At 38.4% G+C, this 27,951-nt stretch overlaps 1 protein-coding gene across 1 annotated transcript in view; it reads left to right on the forward strand.

Moving 5' to 3' along the window:
- The first annotated feature begins 963 nt into the window (after positions 1-963).
- ME1 (malic enzyme 1) overlaps positions 964-27,951 on the forward strand; it is a 258,710-nt gene continuing 231,722 nt past the window's right edge. Inside the window, exon 1 of the mRNA XM_020969928.2 lies at positions 964-1,295. Within this exon, the coding sequence (XP_020825587.1) occupies positions 1,221-1,295 (75 nt within the window). The 5' untranslated portion in view covers positions 964-1,220. The remainder of the gene's footprint in view (positions 1,296-27,951) is intronic.

Here is a 27,951-nt window from a genome sequence, read left to right on the forward strand (position 1 = left end):
AAGGGACTAGATATACTCTGAGCTCCCTTCCAGCCAATTCTATGATTACCTTGGGGTTCAGCTTCCAACTCAGTACAATGAAGGGGATGGGGGAGGGGCGAGAGTTGAACACCACGATCCTTAAGATCCTTTCTAGCTTAAAATTTTGATTACCCTGGACTCTGGTTTCCAACTCTGTACAATGAGGGGACAGACTGTGCCCAAGGTCCCAGATTTACAATTTTTTTTGCTTTCTTTTTTTAATTTTTAGTTTTCATTTTTATAAGATTTTGAGTTCTAATTTTTTCCCCTCATCTCCCCTCCCCCTCCCCAAGATGGTATGCAATCTGATATAGGCTATAGATGTATAATCATATTAAACATATTTCCACATTAGTCATGTTGTGAAAGAAGAATCAGAACAAAAGGGGAAAAGCACAAGAAGAAAAAACAAACAAAAATAATACGCTTGGATCTGCATTCAGACTCCATAGTTCTTTCTCCGGGTGACTCCATAGTTCTTTCTCCGGGTGACCCCATAATAGCGAGGGACCTGCAGGTGACCTTCTTTAAAATGATGTCCCTTTAATATAGTAAGAGAAAACATAACGAATATATGACCACAGGAGATAAAACGTGTAGATGGCGTTCGTTCTGTTTTAAAGGAGGTGGTGGCAGTGGTGGGGACTGTTGTAGCTGGGCCTTGGGGGCACTGGGCCCACACGTGGTGGGGCAGCGGGCTCAGTGGGGGGCGCGGGAGACGGGACCACACGGGGATCGGGGGGGGGGGGGGGGGCTGCGAGGGGTGGTCTCGCAGGGATGCTCCGCTCGCTCCCAGGCCCGTGGCCTCAGGGAGCTTGGACCGGGGCCAGCGCCCCTGGCCTCTCCCTCCCCCCTGCCGTGACTCAGCGCTTCCTCGTCGCTGCGGACACCGGCTCCGGCCCGGCCCGGCCAGGCGGGGACTCCTCCCGGCGCATCCACCCCATCCCCCCGTCCCCGCCCCCTCCTCCGCGGGGCCCTCCCCGCAGCGGCCGCGGCGGCTACTACCACCACAAGAAGCCCGGCAGCGGCCGCAGTCCAGCCACTGCAGCAGCACCGGCCAAGACAGCCGCGCCCCTCCCTGCTCCCGACGCCGCCGCTCGGCCCGCCCCCCCAGCGCCCCCCGCGTCCCCCGCGCACGCGGAGCCTCCTGACGCCGCCCGCCGCCGCCGCACGAGCCTCCCGCCCTCGCTCCCGCAGCCATGGAAGCCTCGGTGCACTCTCTCTACACCCAGAAGCGGGGCTACGACCTGACGCGGAACCCCCACCTCAACAAGGTACCCGAGTGCCCCCCACACCTGCCCGGGGGCAGGCGCGTTCTCCTCCGGCCGCCGCCGTCCACCCCGCGGCCAGGCTCAGGCTTTGCCCCGCCGTCGTCCTCACACACAGGAAGGCTCGGTCATCCTTACACACCCAAGGAGGCTCAGTCATCCTCATATTCAGGGAGGTTCAGTTATCCTTACACACCCAGGGAGGTTCAGTCATCCTTACACACCCAGGGAGGCTCAGTCGTCCTCATGTTCAGGGAGGTTCAGTCATCCTTACACACCCAGGAAGGCTCAGTCCTCCTTACACAACCTTATACACCCTTACACACCCAGGGAGGCTCAGTCATCTTCATGGTTAGGGAGGTTCAGTCATCCTTACACACCCAGGGAGGCTCAGTCCTCCTTACACAACCTTATACAGCCTTACACACCCAGGGAGCTTCATTCAGAGGGGGGCTCAGTCTTCCTCACATTCAGTTGTAATGCTGTTCAGGGAGGCTCAGTCATCCTTACACACCCAGGGAGGCTCAGTCCTCCTTACACAACCTTATACAGCCTTACACACCCAGGGAGGCTCAGTCATCCTCATGTTCAGGGAGGTTCAGTCCTCCTTACACACCCAGGGAGGCTCAGTCATCCTCATGTTCAGGGAGGTTCAGTCCTCCTTACACACCCAGGGAGGCTCAGTCCTCCTTACACAACCTTATACAGCCTTACACACCCAGGGAGCTTCATTCAGAGGGAAGCTCAGTCTTCCTCACATTCAGTTGTAATGCTGTTCAGGGAGGCTCAGTGGCCCTCACATACACTCAGTCATTCTTTCATGCTCTCCTGGGAGGCTCCCACCAGTCTCAGGGTCAGTCGTCCTCCTGCCCAGGGAAGCTCAGTCACCTTTATACCCATGCTTAGTCATTATTGTGCTCAAAGACTCAATCATCCTTATATTCAGAGAGAGGCTCAAGCCTACTCATAGTCATCAATAGGCACCGTCATAGACTGAAGTTCACACTCACAGGTTCTGTCACAGGTTTAATTTTTATACTTTGGCAAGCTCCAGTATTGATTAGCTGCCACTCTCAAAGGCTCCATCATAGGATCACAATCATAATAATAACAGCAGCTAACATTTATATAGCACTATTTGAGACATTGTGATAAGTGCTTTCCAGTCATCACATTTGATCCTTACTACAACCCTTGGAGGTAGGTTTTATTATTCCCATTTTTACAGATGAAGAAACTGAGGCAAACAAGTTAATTGACTTGCTCAGGGTCATACAACTTCTGTGTGTTTGAGGTGGAATTTGAACTCAGGTCTTTCTGACTGCAGACAGATTAAGCTAGGTTGCATGGAGTGTATAGTGGTGGTGCTAGAGTCAGGAAGACTTATCTTCTTGAGTTCAAATCTGGCCTCAGATGCTTATTAGCTTTGGAACTGGGTAAGATATTTTAACCATTCGCCTCTCATCCGTAAAATGAGCTGGAGAAGGAAATGGCAAACCACTCCGGTATCTTTGTTAAGAAAATCCTAAATGCACTTACTAGCTGTGTGACCCTGGGCAAGTCACTTAACCCCAATTGCCTCACCTAAAAAAAAATATCCTGAATAGAGTCATAAAGAGTTGGACACCACAATGGAAAAGCAACAATTTTCTGACTCCATGCTGAGCACTCTATCCACTGTGCCGCCTAGCTGCCTTGAGTTCATTCAGGTTCACTGGCACCCAGCACAGATTTGTAACATAGTCACCTGTCCACTTTAACATTCGCAGAGGATACCTGCTCACTCATGTTTATAAAATCAGTCACACACTCATGCACATTCACAGGCTCATTCATTTGTTCACTGTTGTGCATGGGCTTATTCGTGTGCACTGTTATGCCCAAGCTCACATGCTTACATAATCACAGATCCAGTCTTATATTCATTCTGGTAGCCCAACATTTGTTCATTTTTAAGGAGATTAAATCATATGTGCAGTCTCGGCTTTAATTTGACTCATTGGCTCAGTCATTTATTTAGATTATATATACGAAAGCACTTGCGTACTTTGATTGCAAGAAGAGGGACATCAGGGGAATGTGGATAAAGGGAATCAGTCATTTTAGGTTAGTCTTGATGCTGTGAAATGTAATAAGGCATATGGCAGCTAATGGAGATTGGAGTGAGGGAAATGGATGTGTAAGTCTCAGATACAAACATAAATTCTTACTGGGTATTTATATTGTAATATGGACGTTAAGCTTTTTGGGTAACAGGGACATAACCTGGGAACTTTGTAGGCAGAAAGAACCCATCTAGATCTAGGCTTCTTGGTGTCTTAATTATTCACTTTTGAATCTGGCATTATTCAAGGTGAAGATATTACTAGGCCTCTTTTCATTTTTGTTGATGGGGTATTTATTGTATGGTGTTATTTGTAAAATCTGGGATTTTGATAGTGTTTTAGGTGAATTAATCATCCTCCCTCGAACCTAGATGTACCTATTAGGAAGTTTTCCCAAATGAAAAGAAGTTTTAAATTTGTAGTTTGAATTATTTGGCCAAGGGGTTGACCAAGGGTTAGTCAGACTATGTATTATTCTACTACTTTGTTTTTACTTATCCTTTACACCTTCATAAATTTATGATTCATAATAACTTTAATGAGTTCTTAAGACTAAAATGGTTCGTGTCCTGGACAATCCTTTGGTGATGAGCCTCTCTTGTTTGATCATCATTATAATATAATAGTTGGAGATATGTGATTTTTTTCAGATTTATGTGCCAATATTATTATTTGAAAAATATAACATATATAAGCACATGAATTCTTGTAATAAGGCATTTTTAGAATTGCCTGTTTTGTGGTTTAGCATTTTGTTTCATAAATGTTTTCATTATTCACCTTTCCTTTTTTCTTTAAAATAACTTTTATCATTAGTTTATTGTTAGTTACTTTTCATTTGCTGTTGTTCCACAGGTTGGGCTTGATTTTCAGAAACACCAGTATATAATTTTACATATGCTTTCAAAACAATTGTTGTTTTACCATGCTGTACCAAATTAAGGGTTTATCACTAGAGAAGAATCTCTGTAAGTGGTATAACCTGTTTGAATTTCCTCAAATTAAGAGGCAGGAAGCCTTTTAGAGGGGAAGAGTTGAATAAGCAATCTGTGAACAAAGTTGACTACACTTTTGTTGTTGATGATGAGTTGTTTCAGTGTCTAACTCTTCCTGATCTCATTTGGAGTTTTCTTTACAGAGATTATGGAATGGTTTCCCATTTCCTTCTCTAGCTCATGTTACAGATGAGGAAACTGAGGCAAACAAGGTTAAGTGACTTGCCCAGGGTCACATAACTAGTAAGTGTGAGGCTGCATTTGAACCCAAATTTTCCTGACTCCAGCCCCTGGCGCCACCTAGCTGCCCCTGAGTTCGCTCTTAGTACCTTTCTATTAAGAATTTCTAACATTAAAATGCTTGTAGTTCTCACCTGTCCATAAGGAGAATAAATAGTACCACTCCTAGACTTTAAAGGGGAAGCAAATGATTGTGTCAGTATATTCAAGGACAAGTTTTTTAGTTCCTTATTGTTTAGGATATGCTAATTATATTTTTTATTGCATTATATCTCTCATATCTTTTGGCACTCATGTTCTGCTGTTTACTGTATTTGTGTACATTTGAGGTATTGGATGTAACGTGCTTTGCAAACTTTAAAGTACTGTACAAATGCCCACTGTTATTTTTGTTATCTTAACCTCTCTCCTCAGTAGTAACTTCCTTGAGAGCAGAGACCAGAAAAAGCTGTCCACACATGTTACTTCTCCTTCCTCTACTCTGACATCTCAGCCCTTTGCAATCTGCTTCTGACCTCGTTGTTCAACTGAAACTGCTTTCTCTGCAGAGTTATCTTTGATCCCTTACTTGCCTAATTGGGTGATGGTCTTTTCTCAAACCTTATCCATCTCACCATCCTTGTAGTTTTCAACACTTTTAATCACCCTCTCCTCTTGGACATTCTCTGAGTTTTTATGACACTGCTGTGTCTTGCCTCCCTTCTGGTACATGCTTCTTTCTTAGTCTTCCTTTGCTGGTTCATCATTCATATTTTGCTCCCTAAATTGTTGTTCTGTTCTGAATCCTCTTCTCTTTACTCTCTCATTTCATTTTTTTGCAGTTCTATTCTGATAATTCTTAGAATTATATTCAACTCTAATCTCTTTTGAATTTCAGTAACATCTCCACCTGCCTACTGGATATTTCAAACTTCATGTCTCATAGACCTCACAAACTCAGTATGTCGGAAATTGGATTCATTATTTTTCTCCCTATATCTTCCTCTTTTCCAAATTTTCCTATTTTCTGGCAGGAATATTAGCATGTCTCTCTGGTTCTCTCAGGTTTCTAACAATAGCATTATGCTTAATCTTTCACTCTCAAACTCCACATATGTATTTATTTACCACATTTCATGGTTTTACCTCTATAGAATCTCTTACTTCTACCCCTTTGACCTTACTTAACACAGCCATCAATTTAGTTCAGACACTCATCCCTCCTAATTGGTGTCTTTGCCTCAAGGCTTTCCTGTCTCTAATCTATTATCCACACAGCTGCCAAAGTGATTTTCTTAAAATGCAGGTCTTATCATATTTAGCTCTCTACTCAGTAATCTCCAGTGGCTTTTAATTACTTCCCAAACCTACCTTTCCAGACTTACTCAATTATTCTCATTCTCACATTCTACAGTCTAGCCAAACTGACCTTCTTGCTGCTCCCCAAACATGATGCTCCATCTCATATCTGCCTCTTTCCCATGACTGTCCTCAATACTTGGAATGTACTCTCAACTCACTTTTGCCTCTTAGATTTCCATTTTTCTTTCAAAATTCTGATCAAATTTTACGTTCTGTATGAGGCCTTTCTTGATGCTAGCTGCTCTCCCACTCTCTTAATTCCCTCCCTGCCCACATTTACCTTGTACTTGTTTTATTTATATTTCCTACATGTTTATATTTGTGTAGTATTCTCCCTGTGGGCAGTGTCTATTTATTTTTTTGTCTTTGTACCCTTAATACCTAGCACAGCACCTGGTCTATGATGGGTACTTAATAAATAATAAATGTTTACTGATTGATTTGTAGACTTAATATTTTATGTATTTTGCATAGTGTCTAATGCAGTATCTTACACATAATAGATACGTAATATAAATGAATTGAACTTTAGTCTATACTTTAAGGACTCTTAATTCAGTGGGACCTACTTCTCTTACATGGGTATTATACAATAATCTGATACTTGAGGATGGCAAAATATTCTAGCTTCATACTTAGTAGCTGTAGGACCCAATATAGCTCATCATATTTTGGCCATGTGAGCTGGAGTAAGACAATGGGTATTCTAATGTTGGTTCATTAACTAGAATTTTGGCTACTTCTGTGGTTATTCTGAGTCAGTGGATTCAGGGAAACCTTATGAAATCCTAGAATTATCACCAATGCCCAGCTTAAATCTCTATGTCCTCCATGGAATGTTCTCTTACCAGTTTAGCCCTTGATTATCATTCTGGAGAGTTAAACCATGAAGGGACCTTAGAGGTTATCATAATTCAGTCCTCTCATTTTATCAACAAGAACAAAGGCCCCACCAACTGTACCCTGAACATTTATAACATTATATTACTCAGTTGACACAATATATGTATTGCTGTGATTAGAAAAAAAAAAGATATGTCCTACCTTCTCAACTAGATTGTAAGCCCTTTTGAGTGACAGGAATCTTTTTAAAAAAATATCTCTGGTGCTTATATTGCCCACAACTAGGGGACTTCAACATACATATTGATATTCTCTCAAACACCCTTATTTCCCAGTTCCTAGGCTCATTTATTTCCCATGACCTACTCCTTCACCTTGCCTCAGTTATACGCAGAGATGGCCATGCTGTTGATCTTGTTGTTATCTGCAAATGCTAGCCTTCCGTGTTTATAAAATCCGAAATTTCCTTATCTGAAGAACTTTGTTCTTTATCTTCATCATAACTTCTAGTAGCGTGGCCCCTTACTTCTTTAGGATAACATTCCTGTCCTAGCTACGCTCTCCTCCCTTTGCCATCTTAACACCTAGTGAACCAAATAACTCTACACGCTACTACGCTCTTGAATCTTTTGCTCTTTTTATCTTAATTCCAATCTTACTCCACCAGGCCTCAGCTCTAGATTACTCTCACCATTTCTTGCCTTTGCTTCTACTTATGTGCTGCTGAACAAAATTGGAGAAAGTCATAAAACCATGCTGACTGGGTCCATTAGACATTTATATAACGTTAGCTCACCTGGGGCCTCACTGCCGCAAGGCAGTCCTTGTACAGCTTCATAACTGACTCAGTATCACACTTAATGGCTTCTCCACATCTTTTCATCCTTTCCTAAACATGTGATGGCTTTCCTACCCCCAACCTCTTAGCTGAGAAGTTTGCCTCATATTTTACTGAAGAAAAAATTAAGACTATTCACTATTCTTTTTTCCTTCTCTTCATATTGCATCTCCCAGATGACTTCTGGCACTATCTCTTCATGAACTCTGTCTCATACAGTGAAGTGGCCCTTCTTGCCAGGGCTAAACCTTCTGCATGTGCAAGTGATACCATTCCAAACTGTCTTCTCCAGCAGATTGCCCCATCTGTTCTTCCAACTCTTTCACTTTTCTTCAATCACTTCTTGTCTACTGGCTGCTTCCCTGTTGCCTACAAACATGCTGATGTCTCCTCCATCTTCAAAAGAAACCCTCACTTGATCCATCCATCCATCCATCCATCCATCCATCCAGACCATATCTCACCTACCTTTTGAGGCTAAACTACTTGAGAAGGCCTTCTGTGATAGGTACCTCCACTTCTTTCCTCTCATTCTCTTCTTAACTCTTTACAATCTGGTTTCCAACTTTATCATTCAATTGAAACTACACTCTCTAAAGTTACTGTGTCTTAGCTGACAAATCTAATGGCCTTTGCTCAGTTCCCATCCCTCTTGAATTTCCAACAACCTTTGATACTATCACTTACCTTCTCCTTGATAGCCTCTTCTCATTGGGTTTGTGTGACACTGCTGTGTCCTATTTCTCCTTCTACCTATCTGACCACTCTTTCTCAGTCCTTTTTGCTGGATCTTCATTCAAGTCATTCCCACTAAATGTGGGTGATCTCCAAGGCTTTGCACTGGATTCTCTTCTCTCTTTTTGTCATTTTGTTTTATAGTCTCATCAGCTCCCATGGATTCAATTACAGTTATCACTTCTACATCGCATCTGTTTCAATGTTATGGGTAGGCATTAAAAATTAAATAAGAATTTTTGGGGAGTTTTTCAGAAGCCACAGATAACATGCAGAGGGCAATAGATGACACAGGAAAAGTTTAGAAACTCAGAAATGCATAAAATCTGTATAGTATTGTATAACATAGACATATTTTATATTTTAATGCCATAATAATTCAGACTTCTTCTCTAGTATGAGGGGAAGGCCAAAAAATTGTGCACGGTTTTTCCAAATCACCGGGGGAACTGCAACCCTATTGTACTATGCAGTGATTCTCAGATCTGCTTATCCAGCTGTAACCTCTGCTGACCTCCAGTCTGATACCTCCAACTGCCTATTAGATATCTTGAATTGGACATTCCACAGACATCTTAAACTCAACATGTTCAGAATTATACTCATTATCTTTCTGCCCAAACTTTCTCTTCTTCTCAACTTCCTCTTGTTGTTGTTATTTGTCCTTTGTTCTCGAAGAGGACCGTGATATCAAAGAAGTGATGCCATGACTTGCAGGTGAATTAGATTTGAGTGAAAGAGAGCTGTGCAAGTTCACCAGCCTCACTTTCTCCTCCTGAGCCTTCTGGGTCCAGTGGGGAGATATAGATCAGGATGACTGGAGATGGCCCAGGATGCAGTGGGAAGACCTTGGCCCTTTTAAGCTAAGGTCTTTACAGGTCTTAGTTTGACCCAGGCAACGCCCATTTGGTGATTAAGGCTATCATTGTTGAAGGTATCCCCATTCTCCCAATCACTGAGGGTTGCAACCTAGTTGTCATCTGCAACTTCACACTCTCTTACCCTCCACATCTAGTCTGTTGCTGAGGTCTATTGATTTTACCTTTATAACATCACTCCTATATGCCCCTTTTCTCCTGTCACACTGCTATCATCTTACTGCATCACTTCAGACCTGGACTATTGCAGTAGCCTGTTGATTGAGCTCCCTGACTCAATTCTTTCCCCCTTCCAGTTCATTTTTCACTCAGATGTCGAATTGATTTTCTTAGAGACTAGGTCTTACCACTTCACCGCCCTACCCCCATCCCCTCCACCCCCCATTTTTTACTGGCTCCCAGCACCACCAAGATAAAATAAGAAATCATCTGGCATTCAAAGCCCTTCATAAACTCTCCCCTCTTCTAGTCTTCAATCCCCCCCTTCCCCCCATGTGTTCTATGATCTAGTGATACTGGCTTCCTTGTTGTTTCTTGCACAAGACATTCTTGGTTGTCTCTGAGCATTTTCACAGGCTATTTCCCATACCTGGAATACTCTTCCTTCTTGTCTCTGCCTCTCAGTTTCCCTAGCTTCCGTTAAGGCTTATCGAAAATCCCTTCTTCTACAGGATGGCTTCTCCTTTAATCTCCTTTAATTCTAGCACTTTTCTCTGTTGATTATCTCCAGTTTATCCTTTACATAACTTGTTTGCATGAAATTGTTCACATGTTTGTATCTCCTATACTTAATAGAGTGCTTGGCATGTAGTAGAAGCTTAATGTTCATTAAAAAAAAAAGACAGGGGGGGAAAAACACTTAATAGCTGTGTGACCCTGAGTAAGTCACTTAACCCTGATTCCCACCCCCCAAAAAAAAGGGAAGGAAAAAAATGTTCAATAATGGGAGGCAGAATGTTGGAATAGAAAGGGTTCCTGGATTTGAACTCAAAAGACTTGGTTTCCAATCCCAAGGTCAGCTGTTTATTCCTTGTGTGACCTTAGGTTTCAACACCTCTCTAGGCTTCATCTTCCTCATCTATAAAATGAGTGGGATGGAGCAGATCACCTCTAAGGTCCCTTCCATCTCAATGATCACATGATCTTATGTGTTAGGTATATTTATGTCACTGGAGAAGTGAAAGAACAAAATAATTTCCCTCTTTTCATTAATTTGAAGAAAGATATAGTTGAAAATAACTTAAATTCTTATAGGTGATAATTCTATTTTTGTAAAGAGCAATTAATAGTACATAATCTATGAATATGTGTGTACATGTATGCATAGATATGCATATTTCTGGCAAAGTTTGAATTTAAAGTTGTCTGTTTTCTACTTGGCTAATGATGTTGTTGCTTGGCTAATCTTGTTTATGAAATGTAGATTAATTTCATGATGAATTTCTCTTAATAGTCATTATGCATCAAATGTTAAGGTCTTGAATATATGACTATTATTTAAGTAGTAAGTATAGTAGAAGCAAACATTTACTGGCCAATATCATTACTAGTTGATATTCAAACTCTAGCCATAATGTATTTACGCAAAATTTAAGAACTTGAAGTTATTCCAAGACATAGAATCATTAAGTGTGCTAGGATACTATGCCATAGAATGGAATCCGTGATAGATGATAGATGCACTGATACTGAAGTGGGGAAAATTATTATTTAAAAAATTTTTTTTGTGTTTTGCGAGGCAGTTGGTGTTAAGTGACTTGCCCAGGATCACATAGCTGGTAAGTGGTCAAGTATCTGGTCTGAGACCAGATTTGAGCTTAGGTCCTCCTGATTCCAGGGCCAGTACTCTGTCTACTGCGCCACCTAGCTGCCCCAGGGAAAATTATTTTTTTTAAAAGGACAATAATCGCTATAGAATACTTTCCAAGAAAGAAGGCTTTATTTAAATGGAAATGTTATTGAGACCAGTGCTCTGTTGGCAGGATTGGACTGCCCATTAATCAGGCGGGTACCAGGTAGCCTAGAGGTAAAGCTGACCTCTTTGTATATATTTAGTTGAAGCAATGACTTTTTATTTCTGAGAGTTCTTCTCTGTGGACCAACATCACGGGAATTTGATGAACTTGCTTTGTAAAAGTAGAATAACTTTGCATTTTTGGACAATTTTACAATTCTATTTGGGAAAGGAGGCATTTTTCAGTTTTTATATGTTCAGATAATGAAGATTATACTTTTTTCCAACTAACAACCTCACAAACCTTCCTTTTTTTCTTAACTTATTTCTGTAAATGGCACCCCTAGTCTTAGCCATCCACTTCATACAGCCACCCAAGTTGCTTGTTGATTCCTGGAGTGCCATTGTCCATGGAGTCACAAAGATTTTGACATGACTGAACAACTTAGTTCTTTGAATACTTTCTTGGCAGTAAATCTACAATAAAGTACAAAACTCAAGTGAGTCAAGTGGTGTAAGCCGATGTATAATAAAACATAGAAAACTGGGGTTTTGTTTTAGTACTGATGGCACCCTGGAATTTATATTCTTCTTGAAACTTTGGACAAGTTGCTTAACCTGAATAAATTGGAAACACTAACATATATCTCCTAGAACTCAGTATCTGCATAGGAAGTTTTAACCTATTTGGAGAAAAATGACTCTTGTTCTTATAATATGATTCCAATATGATTTGTTCTCATATTGTTTGTTCATATCCAAGAATACGTGTATTACAGGTGCAATTCCACTGCAGAATTGAGGACTATCATGTCTCTCTTCTGAGAATCTGAGACCTCTTTGTAAAGAGCCCAAAATAGAAGTGTCATTATGTTACACATTCTTATCTAATTTACTATTTATTATCACTTTAGGTTTCTCCTGGCTTACTGTTTCCTATGCTACCTCTGACCTAGATAACTTATATTTCAGGCTGTATTTTCTCAAGCTTACTGTATATAACTGTATGCTAACAAATTCTTTATAAAAGTCACCCAATTTTAAAATGCTAATAACTTGCTTAAAAGTGTATATATAACACAATGCCTTTATATGGTGGGTCATCCATAAATGTTCAATATGTAAAACTGATGCACATTTTAAAGTCGTATTTCAGATTTCTTATGTTCTTACCAATTTTCATTCCTTTTGCAAGTGTGAAAAATAAGTCCTCATTTAAGGTGAATCTTTTTCCTAACTAAGCTGTGTTTATATGATTTCCAGTCCTTAAAGATAAACATACTTTTTGGTAACCAGTCAACAAAGATTTATTAATTGCCTCCTATATATGAAATTCTATGCTAGGCACTGGGAATACAAAGACAAGAATGAAAAAGTACCTGCCCTCAAGGAGTTCACATTTTATCTAAATAGTAAATCCCAAGAAAAACATCTTCTCAGTCCTTAATGGATTTTCATATAGTTTATACCTATATTACTCCCATAGGCCAGTTTTTGCCTTAACTTGCCAGGGCCTAGTTCTACATGCCACTTCTTGAACCAGGCCATACCCCTCCCCTAACTTGCTTTTATATGTCATCTGCCCCCATTAGATTTAAACTCCTTGAGGGCAGTAACTGTCTTACTTATTTATATCCCTAAGGCATCTTGGCACATAGTACTTCATACATGTTCCATCTCTATTTTTATTCAGATTAATTTTGAGTAACAATATGTATGACATCTTATAACTAAAAAAATAACATTTTTGTGAGTATATGCTATTTGCATTACTTTTTTGAATCCCTAAAGCTTTTATCTGTTGTGTTCCTTGAATAGCAGCTATAAAACATCACCAGAAGACTATTGGTAATTAAAAAAAGATAGGCCTTTGTTTTAGGGGAAATCTTGGAGGTTTAAAGAACTTTTCAACTCTCAGTCAGCTTCCTGTAATCTTGTGTAATTCTGGGCCCAACTTATTGCACATTTGCTGTGTTAGTCCGAGATTGTCTGTGCTGATGGATGAGCTCTATAGGTTTCCCATCCAAAGGCTATCATAGCCTGGGTAATGGGAATTCTTCATCTGCTTGGTTTTTCTTGTCTAGATAGCCAGGTCGAATGAAGTGGTTATGGATGGCATTTAGGCGATTCTTCCGTATTCTGGCTCTTGATGTAACCAGTACAATGTCATTTGTAAACAGTAGCATCTGGAGGACCTTACTATATATGGGACCTCCTTCTGAAAGAACTAAGGTAGCATATTACCCAGTGATGCAGAGGAGAGGTACAAAGTAGTTGTGAGCAGGCTATATGTTACATTACGAATATGTAATTAAATAGAGGAAGTGAGGTAAAGAGTGTCATCAAAGAAAGGTATAATTGAAAAAGAGAATAAGCCAAAATGTAAAGAGAAAAAAGGATGCCAATAAGTAGTCTGTGTGCTCCATTGGTATCCTTATTATGTCAAGAGAACTTGCCAACATGGTGAATTTATAGTCAGACAGGAACAAGAGTTAAGCCAGATAGGTAGATATGGATGGGTTGGGATCTACATTATTAAAGGGAATATCCATATTGATGAGATCACTGATCCACTAGTATTGGAGGGCTCTTTTTTAAAAAAAAAATATTTATTTTTAGTTTTCAGTATTTACTTCTATTAGATTTTGAATTCCTAATTGTCCTCACCTCTCCCCAAGATGGTGTGCAATCTGATATAGGCTTATGTGTACAGTCATATTAAACACATTTTCACATTAGTCATATTGTAAAGAAGAATTAGAACCAAAAGGAAAAACCAGGAGAAAGAAGAAACAACAAAAAAAGAGAAAATAGTATGCTTTGATCTTCATTCAGAGTCCATACTTATTTAATTGTCTTTGATCCTTTCAGTGCTATGACGAGCTAAGTCTTTCAAAGTTGGTCATCGCACAATGTTACTGTTGCTACATACAATATTCTCCTGGTTTTGCTGACTTCACTTAGCATCAGTTCATATAAGTCTTTCTAGTTTTTCTGAAGTCCACCTGCTTATCATTTCTTATATATAGCACAATGATATTCCATTACATCATATACCACAACTTGTTCAGCCATTCCCCAACTGATGGGCATCCCCTCAATTTCCAATTCTTGGCCACCACAAAAAGAGCTGCTATAAATATTTTTGTACATGTGGCTCCTTCTCCCTTTTTTATGATCTCTTTGGGATACAGGCCTAGTGGTGTTGCTGGGTCAAAGGATATACACAGTTTTTCAGTCCTTTGGTCATAGTTCCAAATTGCTCTCCAGAATGGTTGGATCATTTCACAACTCCATCACCAATGCGTTAGTGTTCCGATTTTCCCACATTTTCTTGGAGGGCGCTTAGCACTTATTCAGCCAGGCCCTGGAGGTAGGTGAGAGGCTCAGCTTTGCCTAGAATTCCTGAGACCAGTGCTTTCTGTTTTGTGGGGTGCTGACTTCAGGGGGGGCCACCGAACTTTAGCAAAGAGTCCATAAATTCATGTGCAAATCTATTGATAAGATAACATTTTTGTAGCCAGAATAATTAATACCTTGTGTTTGTGTATATTAGTATTTTTCAAATGTACATAGATAGTGATATGATTCGTAAAATACAAAGTCATTTAAAAGTATTACTGAATTCATAGTAGTTTTTAGCATTGTTTATTTTCTTAATTAGTATACTGATTAAGATATGTACTACTATTACAGTTATGCCGCCTTGAAATTTATGTTCATGAAATGTAATCATCAAACTCTAAAAGTTTTAGGACCAGTATCATAGGCCAAAAACAGTTCCCATAACTTGGAAGTTCCATAGTCTAGGCTGGGTGGTGAAAATACGTTAATACTGTCAGTATTTCTTGATTGTAAAGTATTTAGTATGAGTTATTTTGTTGAGTGTATTGGGGGCTGTGAAGGACTGATAGAGTGTACTGTATGACCTACAGTTGGGATTATCAACTCTGGATTGGCCACCCTAAGGTTTTCCTTTGTATGTGAGGTTCTTTTCCTCTGGTTACCTTACATTAACTTGATTTAAAAAAAAATTATCTTTGTGTCCACCCCAAATTTTTCCCTATAAGGTGTAGGGGAGTTGCAAGACAGTCCTATGGCATCCCATTCTTAGCAGTCCTGACTGCTGACTGGGATTTGAAGGTGGAGGGGAAGACTGTAAGATTGACATTTGTTTTAGGAGGAAAATAGATGGGATCAGAGTGCTTGGTAGAGAAGGGGCAGCTAGGTTCAGGTTGTAGTTTTATCTTTGCGGGGAGTAGCCTCCAGGTTTAGCATAACTGGCCACCTCTTACCTCAGCCTACAGCTCTGGGATTGGGGCTACAGTATCCTTTCAAATGAGGGAGGGAACCAGGTGGTACACCCTACCTGCCTCAGCCCTAGCTTCCTGTGAAATAGATATAGGTAAGCCTCAATACAGAGGCCTGAACTGCTCCCATCGACCTTTATCATTCAGGGAAGTGTGAGTGATGTGGGGGGACTTGGCTTCCTAGGAAAGGACCTTGGAAATCACCTAGTCCAACTCCCTCATTTTAAAATAGGTAAAGAAACTGAGACACAGGAAAGTTAAGTGATTTGCCCAAGGTGAGAGATGTAATACATATTGAAGCCAAGATTCAGACCCATATCCTCTGATTCCATGTCCAATGCTCTTTCCATTTATACTATTGCTACCTCTGCTGTTGTTTCTCATGTTACTGCAGGGGAATCAAGACTTCGATAAAGGGAACTGGGAACTCTGACCAGGTCTTTCTTCCTGAACACCTATGTTACCTCACAGGGTAACAGATGGAAAGTGTTCTAGGCCCAACTTCTGTTTTTTGTTCATGGTAACTCGATGGCCAGATCATTGGGAACTTTGATTTTGGGTCTTTTTCTGTTACAAGGAAATTATACAGTTTGAAAATATTCTTTCCCTAATGTGAGGTACTTTTTTTTTGCTTGAGATTTTGAGTATCCTCTCCCTCCATCTATCCTAGGCTTCCTCTTTTCCTTTATTCTGTTCTTTGATTTTCCGTCCTTGTCTACACTAGAGATGTTCATTCTCCCCTCTCCCCCCCATGTATTCCATGCACCCAGCCCAAGTAATGGCTGATCTTTTATATGGGTCATATGTATAAAGCCTTCTTCACTGCTTAGAGAGGCCTTATTTTTGTTGGAGACTACTCCTCTACTTAGCTGCAGTTCTGATCTCAGCAGGCACCACTTTTCAACCCTACCTCTTCAGGGCAAGTAAGGAGCTTATTGATAGCACTTAGAATTTTTCTTAGTTTTTTCGAAAACTGGTTTACACACCCCTTATGTGTTGGAGTAGTCTTTTGCTTTGACCTTAAGTGTTTTAGCATATACTCTCCCCTCCCCTCTGGCTTGTGTTGGGAGCAGAGGAGATTGCTAAAGGTTTGTGAGCAAGGGAATGACAAGATCAGACTTGTGCTTTAGGAAGATTACTTTGGCAGCAATATGAAAGATAGTTTGGGAAGGAAAGAAACTAGAATTAGGAAGACCAGTTAAAATACTATTATAACACTCCAGGTGAGAGGTAGTGAGGACCTAAACTGGGGTGATGACAGTGGAAATGGAAAGCAGGGGGTAGTTGTGAGAGATATTGCAGAAGTATGATTGATAGAATTTGGCAGCTAATTAGATATGACATGGTGTGAGGATGAGGGAGGAGTCAAAGAATACTCTTGAGTTTCTGTGTCTGGATGATTCAACTTATATTGGGCAATTAGGAGGAGTAGGCTTTGGTAGATATCAAAGTCTATTGCTGAAACAAAAAAGGAGTTTTGCAGAAGATTTATATAAGCCAGCCAGTGTTGAAGGCAATTGAAACCTTTTATTTGATGTATTTCAGGAAGGACTCAAAAAGGATAGTCACACAGCTTAATTGGAGATGCTCACGGCAATGGGAGGCAGAGGCAACAAGGGAAGGATAGTAGGGCAGCCCATTGATCCTATTTTGGCATAGGCTCATAGGTCCTTACAATGTTGCCCCCTGACCAGGACAGCTCCCTGACCCTGTCAATCCCTGAAGCTGTGATTGAACCTTAAAAATGGGATTGGGGAAGAGACGGGGAAGGGATCCAATGAGGTACGCTGCCAGGGAGTTTTTGGCATGATGACCTGGCCATAGTAAAGGAAGTCCATAATGTTCTTACTCCGTGGTTCAGGACAGTTAACTTGGCTCAGGCATCAGGGCAGCTCCTATATCAGAGCAACTCGGGTATTTTGTAAGAGATGGGGGTCCTTGCTTAGTCGAATTTGAAGGGTTTCCTCTTCCTCAGGATGCAGTCAAAGAGATAGCAGCCATCTGAGAAACTGGAACTTTCTGGTGCAAGTTCTATGGAGTGTTCTAGAGAAGGGGCAGGAAAAAATGAATGTTTACCAGGTAGAAGAGATTGCATGGCCAGGGAGTAGAAGATAGCTTCCTTGACAGAGAAGGATTAGGATAGGAAAAAAAAATCTGAAGTTTTCTAGACATAAGAAATAAAAACAAGTTATGTTGTGAAGATTGAGGTGGTGGCAGGTCACCTGGGTAAAGCTGTGTAGCACAGGAGTGGGGAATCTGTGACCTCGAGGCCACATGTGGCCCTCTGTGTCCTCAAGTGCAGCCCTTTGACTGAGCCCAAACTTCACAGAACAAATTTGTGATTCAGACCACACTTGAGGACCTGGAGGGTCACATGTGGCCTCGAGGCCTCAGGTTACCCACCCCTGGAGAATCTAGCATAAAGGCCAAAACATAAAGTGTGAATGTCTGTGCTTCTAGAGGCAGGTGTGTTTAAAAGATTTTATGTATCTTAGGTTGTTTTTTTTTTTTTGCTTTTTGAATTAGATTGAGAAATGGCATGGTGCAGGGGGTAGATGGCTGACCTTGCAATTAGGAAGACCAGGGTCCAAGTAATTACACTGATACTTATGTAGTGTAACCCACTGGTTATCACCTGGGTTACCACAGGTTAATCACCTGTGGTCTCTCAATATTTAAGGAAAACTTTAAGCCTATGAGTTGTAAAACAGTTTCTAATCTTCATTAGTGGAGGAAGCTTCCACATCAGGAGCTCTCTATCCTAGTGAAATCACAGAGTTATTTCACAAACAAAATACTAATTTAGCTTATAAACAGCTTCTAGTTGTCTTTAATTCATTCTCTTTAGCATTTTTATCAATTACTTAAATAGAACATACACATAAAACTTGAAGATGACAACTCTTGGAGCAATACTTAGTATGTTGAATGACAAAAGTAGGATTGATAATAATCTTGAAAGGCTGGAATGATGGTCTAAAGTAGGTCAAAATAAAATGTAATAGGAATATATGTAAAATCTTGCACATGGGTAAAAAATTCAACTTTATAGGTATGGTATGGGGAAGTCATAGAGTTGAAAAAAAGGGAAGAGCTTTAGAAAATTTGATGGACATCAAGCTCTATATGAGTCACTGTGTAATGAGCCAGCCAAAAAAAAAAAAAAGCTAACGTGATTTCAGGCCACATGCCCAGAACGAAAGAGGTTATTGTTTTGTCATACTTTGCTCTGGTCAGGCCACATCTGGTGCCACTCTTTCTGATTCTAGGCGCTTCATTTCAGGTAGTATAGAGTTAGACTCATAACAAGTAAGCCTGCCCTTCCCAAATTCTTTTTACCTACCTTCCTAGATATAAATACTGACAAATGAGCCCATGTATGATGATAAAAAAATTTTCCATCTCTGTGATATTTTTATGAGAATAATCTGCGTGTGTGTCAAGGACATCCTTGATTGAAGCATTGGAAAGGAAGCAGCAGATCTGTAGACTCCTTCTTTGCCATCACACAATAGATTAAAGGAGGGGGGAAACACAAGATCCCACTGTTTGTAGTGTGTTGACTATAAAAAAGCATTTGAAGGTAGAGTAAAACTCCACCTTAATGAGTCTTTATAAAGCATATATATATATTTTTTACATGTAACTTTATTATATATGTATTTTATATATATATATGTATATATATATAAAATTCCCCCCCATCACATGTTAGAACAGTTTTTAACATTTTTTTAAAAAAGTTTTGATCCAGATTCTATCCTTCCCTTCCTTCCTCTCTCCCCTCCCCTTCCTGAGATGGTAAGCACTAATAGATTTTACATGTACGGTCATGTAAAACATTTCCATATTAGTCATTTTGTACAAGAAGACTGAAATAAAATAAAAAGAATGAATGAAAGTGAAGAGTTGCATGCTTCAGTCTGTATTCAAATAATATCAGTTCTTTCTCTGGAGGTGGATAATATGCTTCATCATTACTCTTTTGGGATTGTTTTGGATCATTGTACTGCTGAAAATAGCTAAGTCATTCACAGTTCTTCATTGAACAATATTGCTGTTACTGTGTATAATGTTCTTCTGGTTCTGATCACTTCACTTTGCATCAGTTCATTTAAGTCTTTCCAGGTTTTTCTGAAATCATCCTGCTTCTCATTTCTTATAGCACAATCATAATCCATTACAATCATATACCACAGCTTATTTAGCCATTCCCCAATTGATGGATATCCCTTTGATTTCTGATTCTTAGCCACCACAAAAAGAGCTGCTGTAAACATTTTTGTACAGATAAGCCCTTTTCCATTTTTTTGGATGTCCTTGGGATATAGACCTAGCAGTGGTAGCACTGGATCAAAGTGTATGCTTAGTTTGATTGCCCTTTGGGCATAGTTCTCAATTACTCTCTAGAATGGTTGGATCAGTTCACAACTTCACCAATAGTATATTAGTGTCCCAGTTTTCCCACATCCCCTCCAGCATCCATCATTTTCTTTTTTTGTCATATTAGCCAGTCTGATAGGTATGAGGTGATACCTCAGAGTTGTTTTAATTTGTATTTCTCTTATCAGTAGTGATTTAGAACATTTTTTCATATGATTAGAGATAGCATTGATTTCTTCTTCTGAAAATTGCCTGTTTATATCCTTTGGCCATTTATCAATAGAGGAATGACTTCTGTTTTTATAAATTTGACTCAGTTTTCCATATTTTTGAGAAATGTGGCATTTATCAAGGATACTTGTTGCAAAAATTTTCCCCCAGTTTTCTGCTTTCCTTTATAATTTTGGTTGCATTGGTTTTGTTTGTGCAAAAAAGCTTGTTAATCTTATATGATAAAAATGACCTATTTTACATTTCGTAACACTCTATATTTTCTTTGGTCCGAAATTCTTCCCTTATCCGTAGTATTGATTGAACTTTTAACCTGGACAGACCCAGTTTACTCATCCAGTTATCGTCTGGTAAGTGTAAGTTCACTTTATTTTTGGTTTTTTTTTTTTTCCCTTCAGATATTATGTTATCTCCCATTCCAGGTGCTTTAAAAAAAAAAACCTATGCTGGCTCAGGTGACTTCCTCAATTTTTAGTTCAGGTTTATTTCTTTCTGAATGGTTACCAAGTCAAACATTCCCGTCTTGGTCTCCCCTCCAGACTCATTATCCTTCTCATTGACTATTGAAAGAATGACCTGTTGTTACATGTAATCTTACATAGTCCATATATTTCATTCATTCATCTATATTTGATCCTAAATTCATTTGACTTTAATGTTTTTTTTCCTCAAAATAATTTAGTTAATTTCAATTTATTGTCATCTTTCTACCTTATAGATACCCCATGTTATGGGCTTGATTCACTCTGACAAATAACTTATTTATTGTCTGTTGTATGCCTGGAACTCTTACAATGCTATAAGGAATAGACTGTGACTTTTTGTGTTATGTGAAGCTATTGGAAACTGAATTATAATTTCAGAATATTGTTTTGATAGTTTAACATGTACACTCATATTTTGCTACTAAATTCTTTTTCAGTCAAATTTTTTTTTTAATTTTAAGGCAGTTGGGGTTAAGTGACTTGCCCGGGGTCACACAGCTAGTGTGGGTCAAGTGTTTCGTCTGAGGCTGGATTTGAACTGAGGTCCTCCTGACTTCAGGGCCAGTTCTCTGTCCACTGAGTCACGTAGCTGTCCCCAGTCAAATTTCTTAATGGAAGACATGACCATTATAGTTTTCTACTATAGGTAAATGAAGTTTGTCGTTAGAGACTCAGTAAATTCCCTCAATTTCCTTCCAGTGATGATAGCCTAAAATGTTATCTCAGTAATGGATTATTCCCTATAGGAATAATTCTCTTTATAATTATCGTCAGTAACATTTATTGAGCATTTATTAAGTGCATGGCCCTGTGTGAGGCAGTTGCATGAAGGAAGAAGGATGCTGGATGTGGATGCAGGGTTCAGATCCTGCTTCTCACTGTTAATTGAATTATGGTCATTGGCAAGTCACTTAAGCTTTTAGAGACTCACTTTTCTTATCTGTAAAATTAGGTTAATAAAACCTGTAGTACCTATCTCATTGTACTATTCTGAACGTAAAGGGAGATAACGTATATATAGTCCCTTGAAAACCTTAAGGTGCTTCATAAATGTCAGCTATCACATAGTCCCTGACCTTAAGCAGGTTGAATTTATTTTAGAAGCAGATATAGTAGACCTCTTCCTCTTCTTTGCCAAGACTTGCATTTCCTTATGTTTTCTTTAGGATCTTGCCCCTTCAGTTATCCCTGTCTTCAATTTCTTCCTCTCAGTGACTTTTCTTTTTTCTATTTAATTTTTAAAATTTTCATTTATTTATTTATTTTTGTTACATTTTGAGTTCTGAGCTGTCTCTCCTCTCCACCCTGCACTAGAGAAGGCCACTGTTTGACGCAGATATATAAATATATGTAAAAGTGTACTATGCATACTTCTATTTATCAGCTCTTTCTCTGGAGGTAGATAGAATCTTCCTTCATAGGTCCTTTGTAATTGATTTGAGTATTTATAATACTCTGAATAACTTGGTTCTTCACAGTTGTTTTTTGAACAATATTGCTGTTACTGTATAATTCTGCTCATTAAACTTCCTTATTTCATGTAAGTCTTTCTATGCTTTTTCTAAACTCAACTAGCTCATCGTTTCTTACCACACTGTAGTATTCCATTACAATCATATACTACAGCTTATTCAGCAATTCTTCATTTGATGGGCATCAATAACTTCAATTTCCAGGGGTTTTTTTGTCACCACAAAGAGAGCTGCTATAAACATTTTAGAACATATAGATTCTTTTCTTTTTCCCTGATCACATTTGGAAACAGACCTAATAGTGGTATTTCTGGGTCAAAGGTTGTACAAAGTTTTATAACTCTTTGGGCATAATTCCAGATTGTTCTCCGAAATTATTGGATCAGTTCACAGTTCCACCAACAGTGTATGTGTCCTAGTTTTTCCACATCTCCTCCAACCTTTGTCATTTTCATCTTCTATCATTTTAGCCAATGTGACAGGTGTGAGGCCTGTCAAAGTTTTTTTAATTTGCATTTATCTAATTAATAATGATTTAGAACATTTTTTCATAGGTTTATATATAGTTTTGATTTCTTCATGGAAAAATTGTCTGTTCTTATCCTTTGACCATTTATCAATTGGGGAATGACTCATATAGTCTTATACATTTGACAAGATTCTCTATGTATTTAAGATATGAGGCCTTTATCTGAGAAGCTGTCTGTAAAGATTTTTTGTTTTCCTTCTGATTTTGGCTATATTAGTTTTATTTGAATAAACCCTTTTTAATTTAATGTAATCAAAATTATCCATTTTACATCTCACAGTGCTGTATACCTCATTTATTCTTGTGTTTATTATTATTTAATTCTGTTCCCATCCATAAGTTGATAGGTAATGTGTTCTGTGTTCTGATAATTTTCTTATGATAGTTCCCTTTATGCCTAGATCATGTATCCATTCTGACCTTCTTTTGGTGTGTGGTGTAAGATTTTGGTCTATACCGAATTTCTGCCAGCCTGCTTTCAGTCTTTCCCAACAATTTTCACCAAATAGTGAATTCTTATCACAAAAGCTTAAATCTTTACATTTGTCAAACACAAGGTTACTTTAATAATTTACTACTTACTGTAATCATTGACTACTCTGTATGGTATGTCTGCTCTGTTCCACTGATCTACCATTCTGTTTCTTAGCCAGTACCACATAGTTTTAGTGATTCCTACCATACAACAGTTTAAGATCTAGTACTGCTAAACCTCCTTCTTTTACTTTTTTTAAAAATTATTTAAGAAGAATAAGTATTGAAAGAACATGAGTTTGTCAGTTGGAAAGTCAAAGGTCATTCCAAATCATTCACACCTTAAATTTACCTAGTCTGTTACTTAAATGATCCCAAGAGTTCAAGACCTGGACCAGTGGTTTTAACAATCACAGTAATATCACCCATAGCCCATATATACCAAAATATTCATTGCATCATTTTTTTGTTGTAGCAAAAAAATGGAAGCAAAGTGGCTATCTGTTGTTTGGTGACTTGTAAATGAATGTGATGGAATGCTTTTATTCTGTAATAAATTATGATTATGGGGAATCCAGAGAAACATGGGAAGTTACATGCAAAGTGAAGAAAGCGGAATCAGGAAACAATATACATGGTGATTACAGTAATACAAACAAAAACAATACTAAAAGGCTGCTGAATTCTGAATAAAAAATGTTTTCTTGATATCTTTTTTTTTACATCCCTGTAGTTTCCCTTAGTATCTTTTCTCCTCTATCTCTCCCTGAGAGTACTACATAACAAGTAGCATTTTTTAGAGACAAGATAAAAGAGAAGAAAGAGGGGAAAAAATCAGCATAGTTGATCACTACATCAAAAAAAAATCTGAAAATATATGCAGTGAATAATACCTGATGCTCTCTGCCAAGGGATAAGGTAGGAGTATCTTCTCATCTCTTCTTTGGAATCATGCTTATGCTTTATAATTTTGTAACATTCACTTTTGATTTTTTTTTGGTGGTCCTTTGCATTTATACTGTTGTAGTCATTGCAAATAATGTTTTCTTGGCTCTGCCTATGTCACTGTGTATCAGTTTATGTAGATGCTTCTGTACTTCTCTGTATTCATTGTATTCATTATTTCTTACAGCTGAGTAATATTACATTGCATTTATACACCATGGTTTGTTTAGCCATTCACCAATCAGTATATCCACTGTGTGTCCTTTCTTTCCGATTTATTTCTTATCACAAAAAGTGTTGTAATGAATGTTTTGATTTATTAATATCTGATTAATTGCAATGATTAGCCTTGAAGTCTTGGAGAACAGATGATGAAACAACAAAGGGATTCTCTCAACAGAATGTTGTAAAAATACTAATCAGTCTTTGCTGATTTGTAGGTCTTTTCCCCCTTGTTACAAGTGCGTGGGTTTTGCGAGTGTTAGGGAAATAAGTGGTGTAAAAAAAAAGGCATCAATAAACCATTTTTTCTGTCTAAAAAGATTTAGATGACTCATTTTAACGTATAAGATCTTGACAATTCTACTTTGAAGTTTTTTTTTCTTTTTTGCCTTTTTCTTCATTTCAGATTTTTCCTTAAAGGTTATATTTTATATTTGAACTTAAAAATATTTATTTTTTAGACTTTATTTTTATCTCATTCATTCAACACATTAAGTGTTTGTTGAGTATTTACTGTATCAAAACACTGTGCTAGGTACATAGCATAATACTGAATAAGAGTGGATGCTCAAGAAACATTTGTTGACTTATTTGAAGGAATATTTCATTAGTTGGAGTTCTCATGCTGATTCATATTTCTATTCCATATAATACATTTAACATTTATGAGTAATATGTTCAGATTCATATGTGATTTTATTTTCTATTTGAAATTCCCAGCATAATATTATAGCCCTGAGTAGTGTTAGTGGAGGACTCATACTCCTTCTTAGATCTAAAATTAAGTGATATTGAAAATTTGACCCACTAAAGAAGAATATTAATGAGGTAGTTGATTCAGTTCTCAGAGAAAACTATATCAAAGCAATAATGTCATATTCTTCTTAGCATCTGTGCAAGAACCAAAGGATTGAATGACAGGTGAAGCAAACATTTTCATCCCAAGGAGAAGGCCCTTGAGTCCAGCAGTGAGGCACTGACATTTTGACAAGGGTATGCTGATTGGCAGTGCTACAGGCTATGTTGTTTATGCTCTATAGTTAGAAGACTTTGATTATAGTTGGTTGTCATTAAAACATTTTCACACGTATTTAAAACCAAAAAAGACATTTATGATGCTCAGTTTATTTTGTTGACTAGACTTTCTGAATTAGGCAAGTGCCTGTTTGTGTCCAGGATTTAAGAGAGATCAAACATTATATAAAATAAATGTAATATGCTCTACTACCACTTTCTATTTCCAGTGTTTGCAATATATGAGAACAGGAAACTATCCTGTACTCAGCAAGATAGTTGTGTTCTTTCCATGTAATGATACAGGGAGCTGTAGCAAAAGTGGGAGCTCAAGAATGGAAAAGAGATTCAATTGATAAATTGTCTTTGAGGCCAAGACAAATCTGTAAAGTTATTTTTTTTGTTTATCATAAATGTGGTTTTAAATTGCCTTTAAACCTAGAGGAAATTACTTTTTAGTATTTTTGCACCTATTAATTTCTAATAGCAAGTCTTTTATAGAAAATACTGATTAAAGAGAAGTGTTAAAATAGACTGCACTTATTTTTCTCTTTTATTATCAGTTGGTCAAGTTCTAGTTATGTATAACAGAAAGAATTGTGTTAACTAGTATATTTAAATATTTAAAAGCCCTAGAAACTGCCATTACTTAATTCCATAATATATCTTTAACCTAGTAACTGATTGACACATCTTTTATTGTCTTATGGGTTGAGAGTGACCCAACACCCTACAAGCAGGTTTTAATGATGAGAGCCTATTTTTTTTTTTGCCACACGAAACATAATCTCATCCAATTTTAATTCATAGATCGATACCTTTTCACTATTATTAGTATGATGAGGGAAATGGATCCCGAAGGATAGAAACAAAAGTGTCTGTCTGATTGATAAGATCATAGATTTAGGGCTGGGAGAAACACAGAAGGCATTTTTTCCAACTCCCTCCTTTTAACAGAGAAGGAAACAGGTCCAGAGAAATTAACTTGTTCCAGATCTCATAGGTAGTGATAAAGGTAGTATTTGAATCCAGGGCTCTTGTGCTTAAGGGGGAGAGGGGAGCTACCCATCTCTCCAAGGGCGCATTTGCCCTATAGATTTATATGTAAGTTGAAGGAAAAAGAAATGTAAGACCAACTGGAGCAATATTGATTAATATTGCATCAACTAGAATTTTTTCTAATTAGCATCACTATTCCACCAACATGCCAGATACTTAGAAATCTATGTTGTTTAGGTACAGCTGGGAAACTACATGAGGATGTCAAGGCCACGCATCTCATAGAAGTAGTTCAGTCTAAGATTCTAAATTCTCCAGTAGGTTTCACTTGATAGTAAATGATGCTTCTTGGTGTTCACACATTCCCTGCAACACCTTTATCAAATTTCCTTTTTCTTTTAAGCCTCTAGTTCTCTTCTCTTGGATTCTCTCTTAGCAGGTAGCATGAGCTTCCTCAATTTTCCCCATTTTCCTTAAAATTTGTCTGGGTTGTCACCAGGCTTCACTCCCCCAAGGATCTGTCCTCATTCTTTTTCATAGAATAGTAGAAGCTGTGGAGCTGTAATGGGGATTAAAGATAATCCAACCTAATTTCATTTTGTAGCTGAGAAAACTGAGGTTCTTCCTTCTCCCCTACCATGCTCTCAAAGTGATTTCATTAATCTTCATGATTTCCAACATTTTTTCCCTTTAAGATCATTTACCTATATTCACAAAAAAATCTACAGATTGTTTTGCAGTGTTGAATTTATGTACTTTATTTAATGGAAAGAATGCCAGATTTGAAATCAGAGCACTTCAGTTGGAAACCTAGTTCTGTTACTTACTCCATGTGTGACTTTGGATAAGTCACTTAACATCTCTGGGCCTGAGTTTGCTCAATCTGTAAAATGAGAAGGCTGTACTAGATAGCTTCTGAAGTCAGTTCCACTTGTAAGTCTTTGACTCTGCCCCCTCAGATGAGCATCTTACCTCATACTTCATTGAGAATATAGATCATCTGCACTAAACGCTCTTTCCCCCCCCTCTTCTTACGTGTCAAAACTTGTTGACGTCATTCCCTACAGTTTTATTCCAGTCTCATAATGAGGTAGCCCTCTTCCTCACCAAAGCCTGCCTCTCTACATGAACCCTTGGTCCCATTCCCTTCTGTCTTCTCCCTTTTAGATTGACCCTCTCATTCATCTTCCTCTCTCTAATCTTTAATCTCTCCCTACCTATTAATTCCTTCTCTGCTGCCTATAAATATTCCTAAGTCTCTCCTCCATCCTGAAAATAACCTTCACTTGACTTTGTCACCCCTTTTAACAATAATCCTTTATATCTCTGGAAAAGAAATTTCTTACCACCTAAGTCCTTGGCACTGCCAAATGGTTGACTATCAGAAACATATATAGCCATATAAATGGGAAGGATGGTCTCTTCCTATTAGATGTAAGCTCTCTGAGATGAGGGACTGTCTTATTTATTTGTATCCCTAGCACTTAGTACAGCAGTGCTTTGCCCATAGCCTTCAATAAATTTTCATTCATTTATTTCATTCATTCATTTATTCATTCCTTCTTTTCTCAACTAAACTCCTAGAAAAAGCTGCCTATGTTTATGGTTTCCTCTCCCTTCTCATCTCTTGGCAGTATGTCTTCCTTATCACACAACTGTTACTCCTCCC

Source organism: Phascolarctos cinereus, unplaced genomic scaffold (assembly GCF_003287225.1).
Source record: "Phascolarctos cinereus isolate Bilbo 61053 unplaced genomic scaffold, phaCin_HiC Scaffold_5;HRSCAF=322, whole genome shotgun sequence".
NCBI classification, from domain to species: Eukaryota; Metazoa; Chordata; class Mammalia; order Diprotodontia; family Phascolarctidae; genus Phascolarctos; species Phascolarctos cinereus.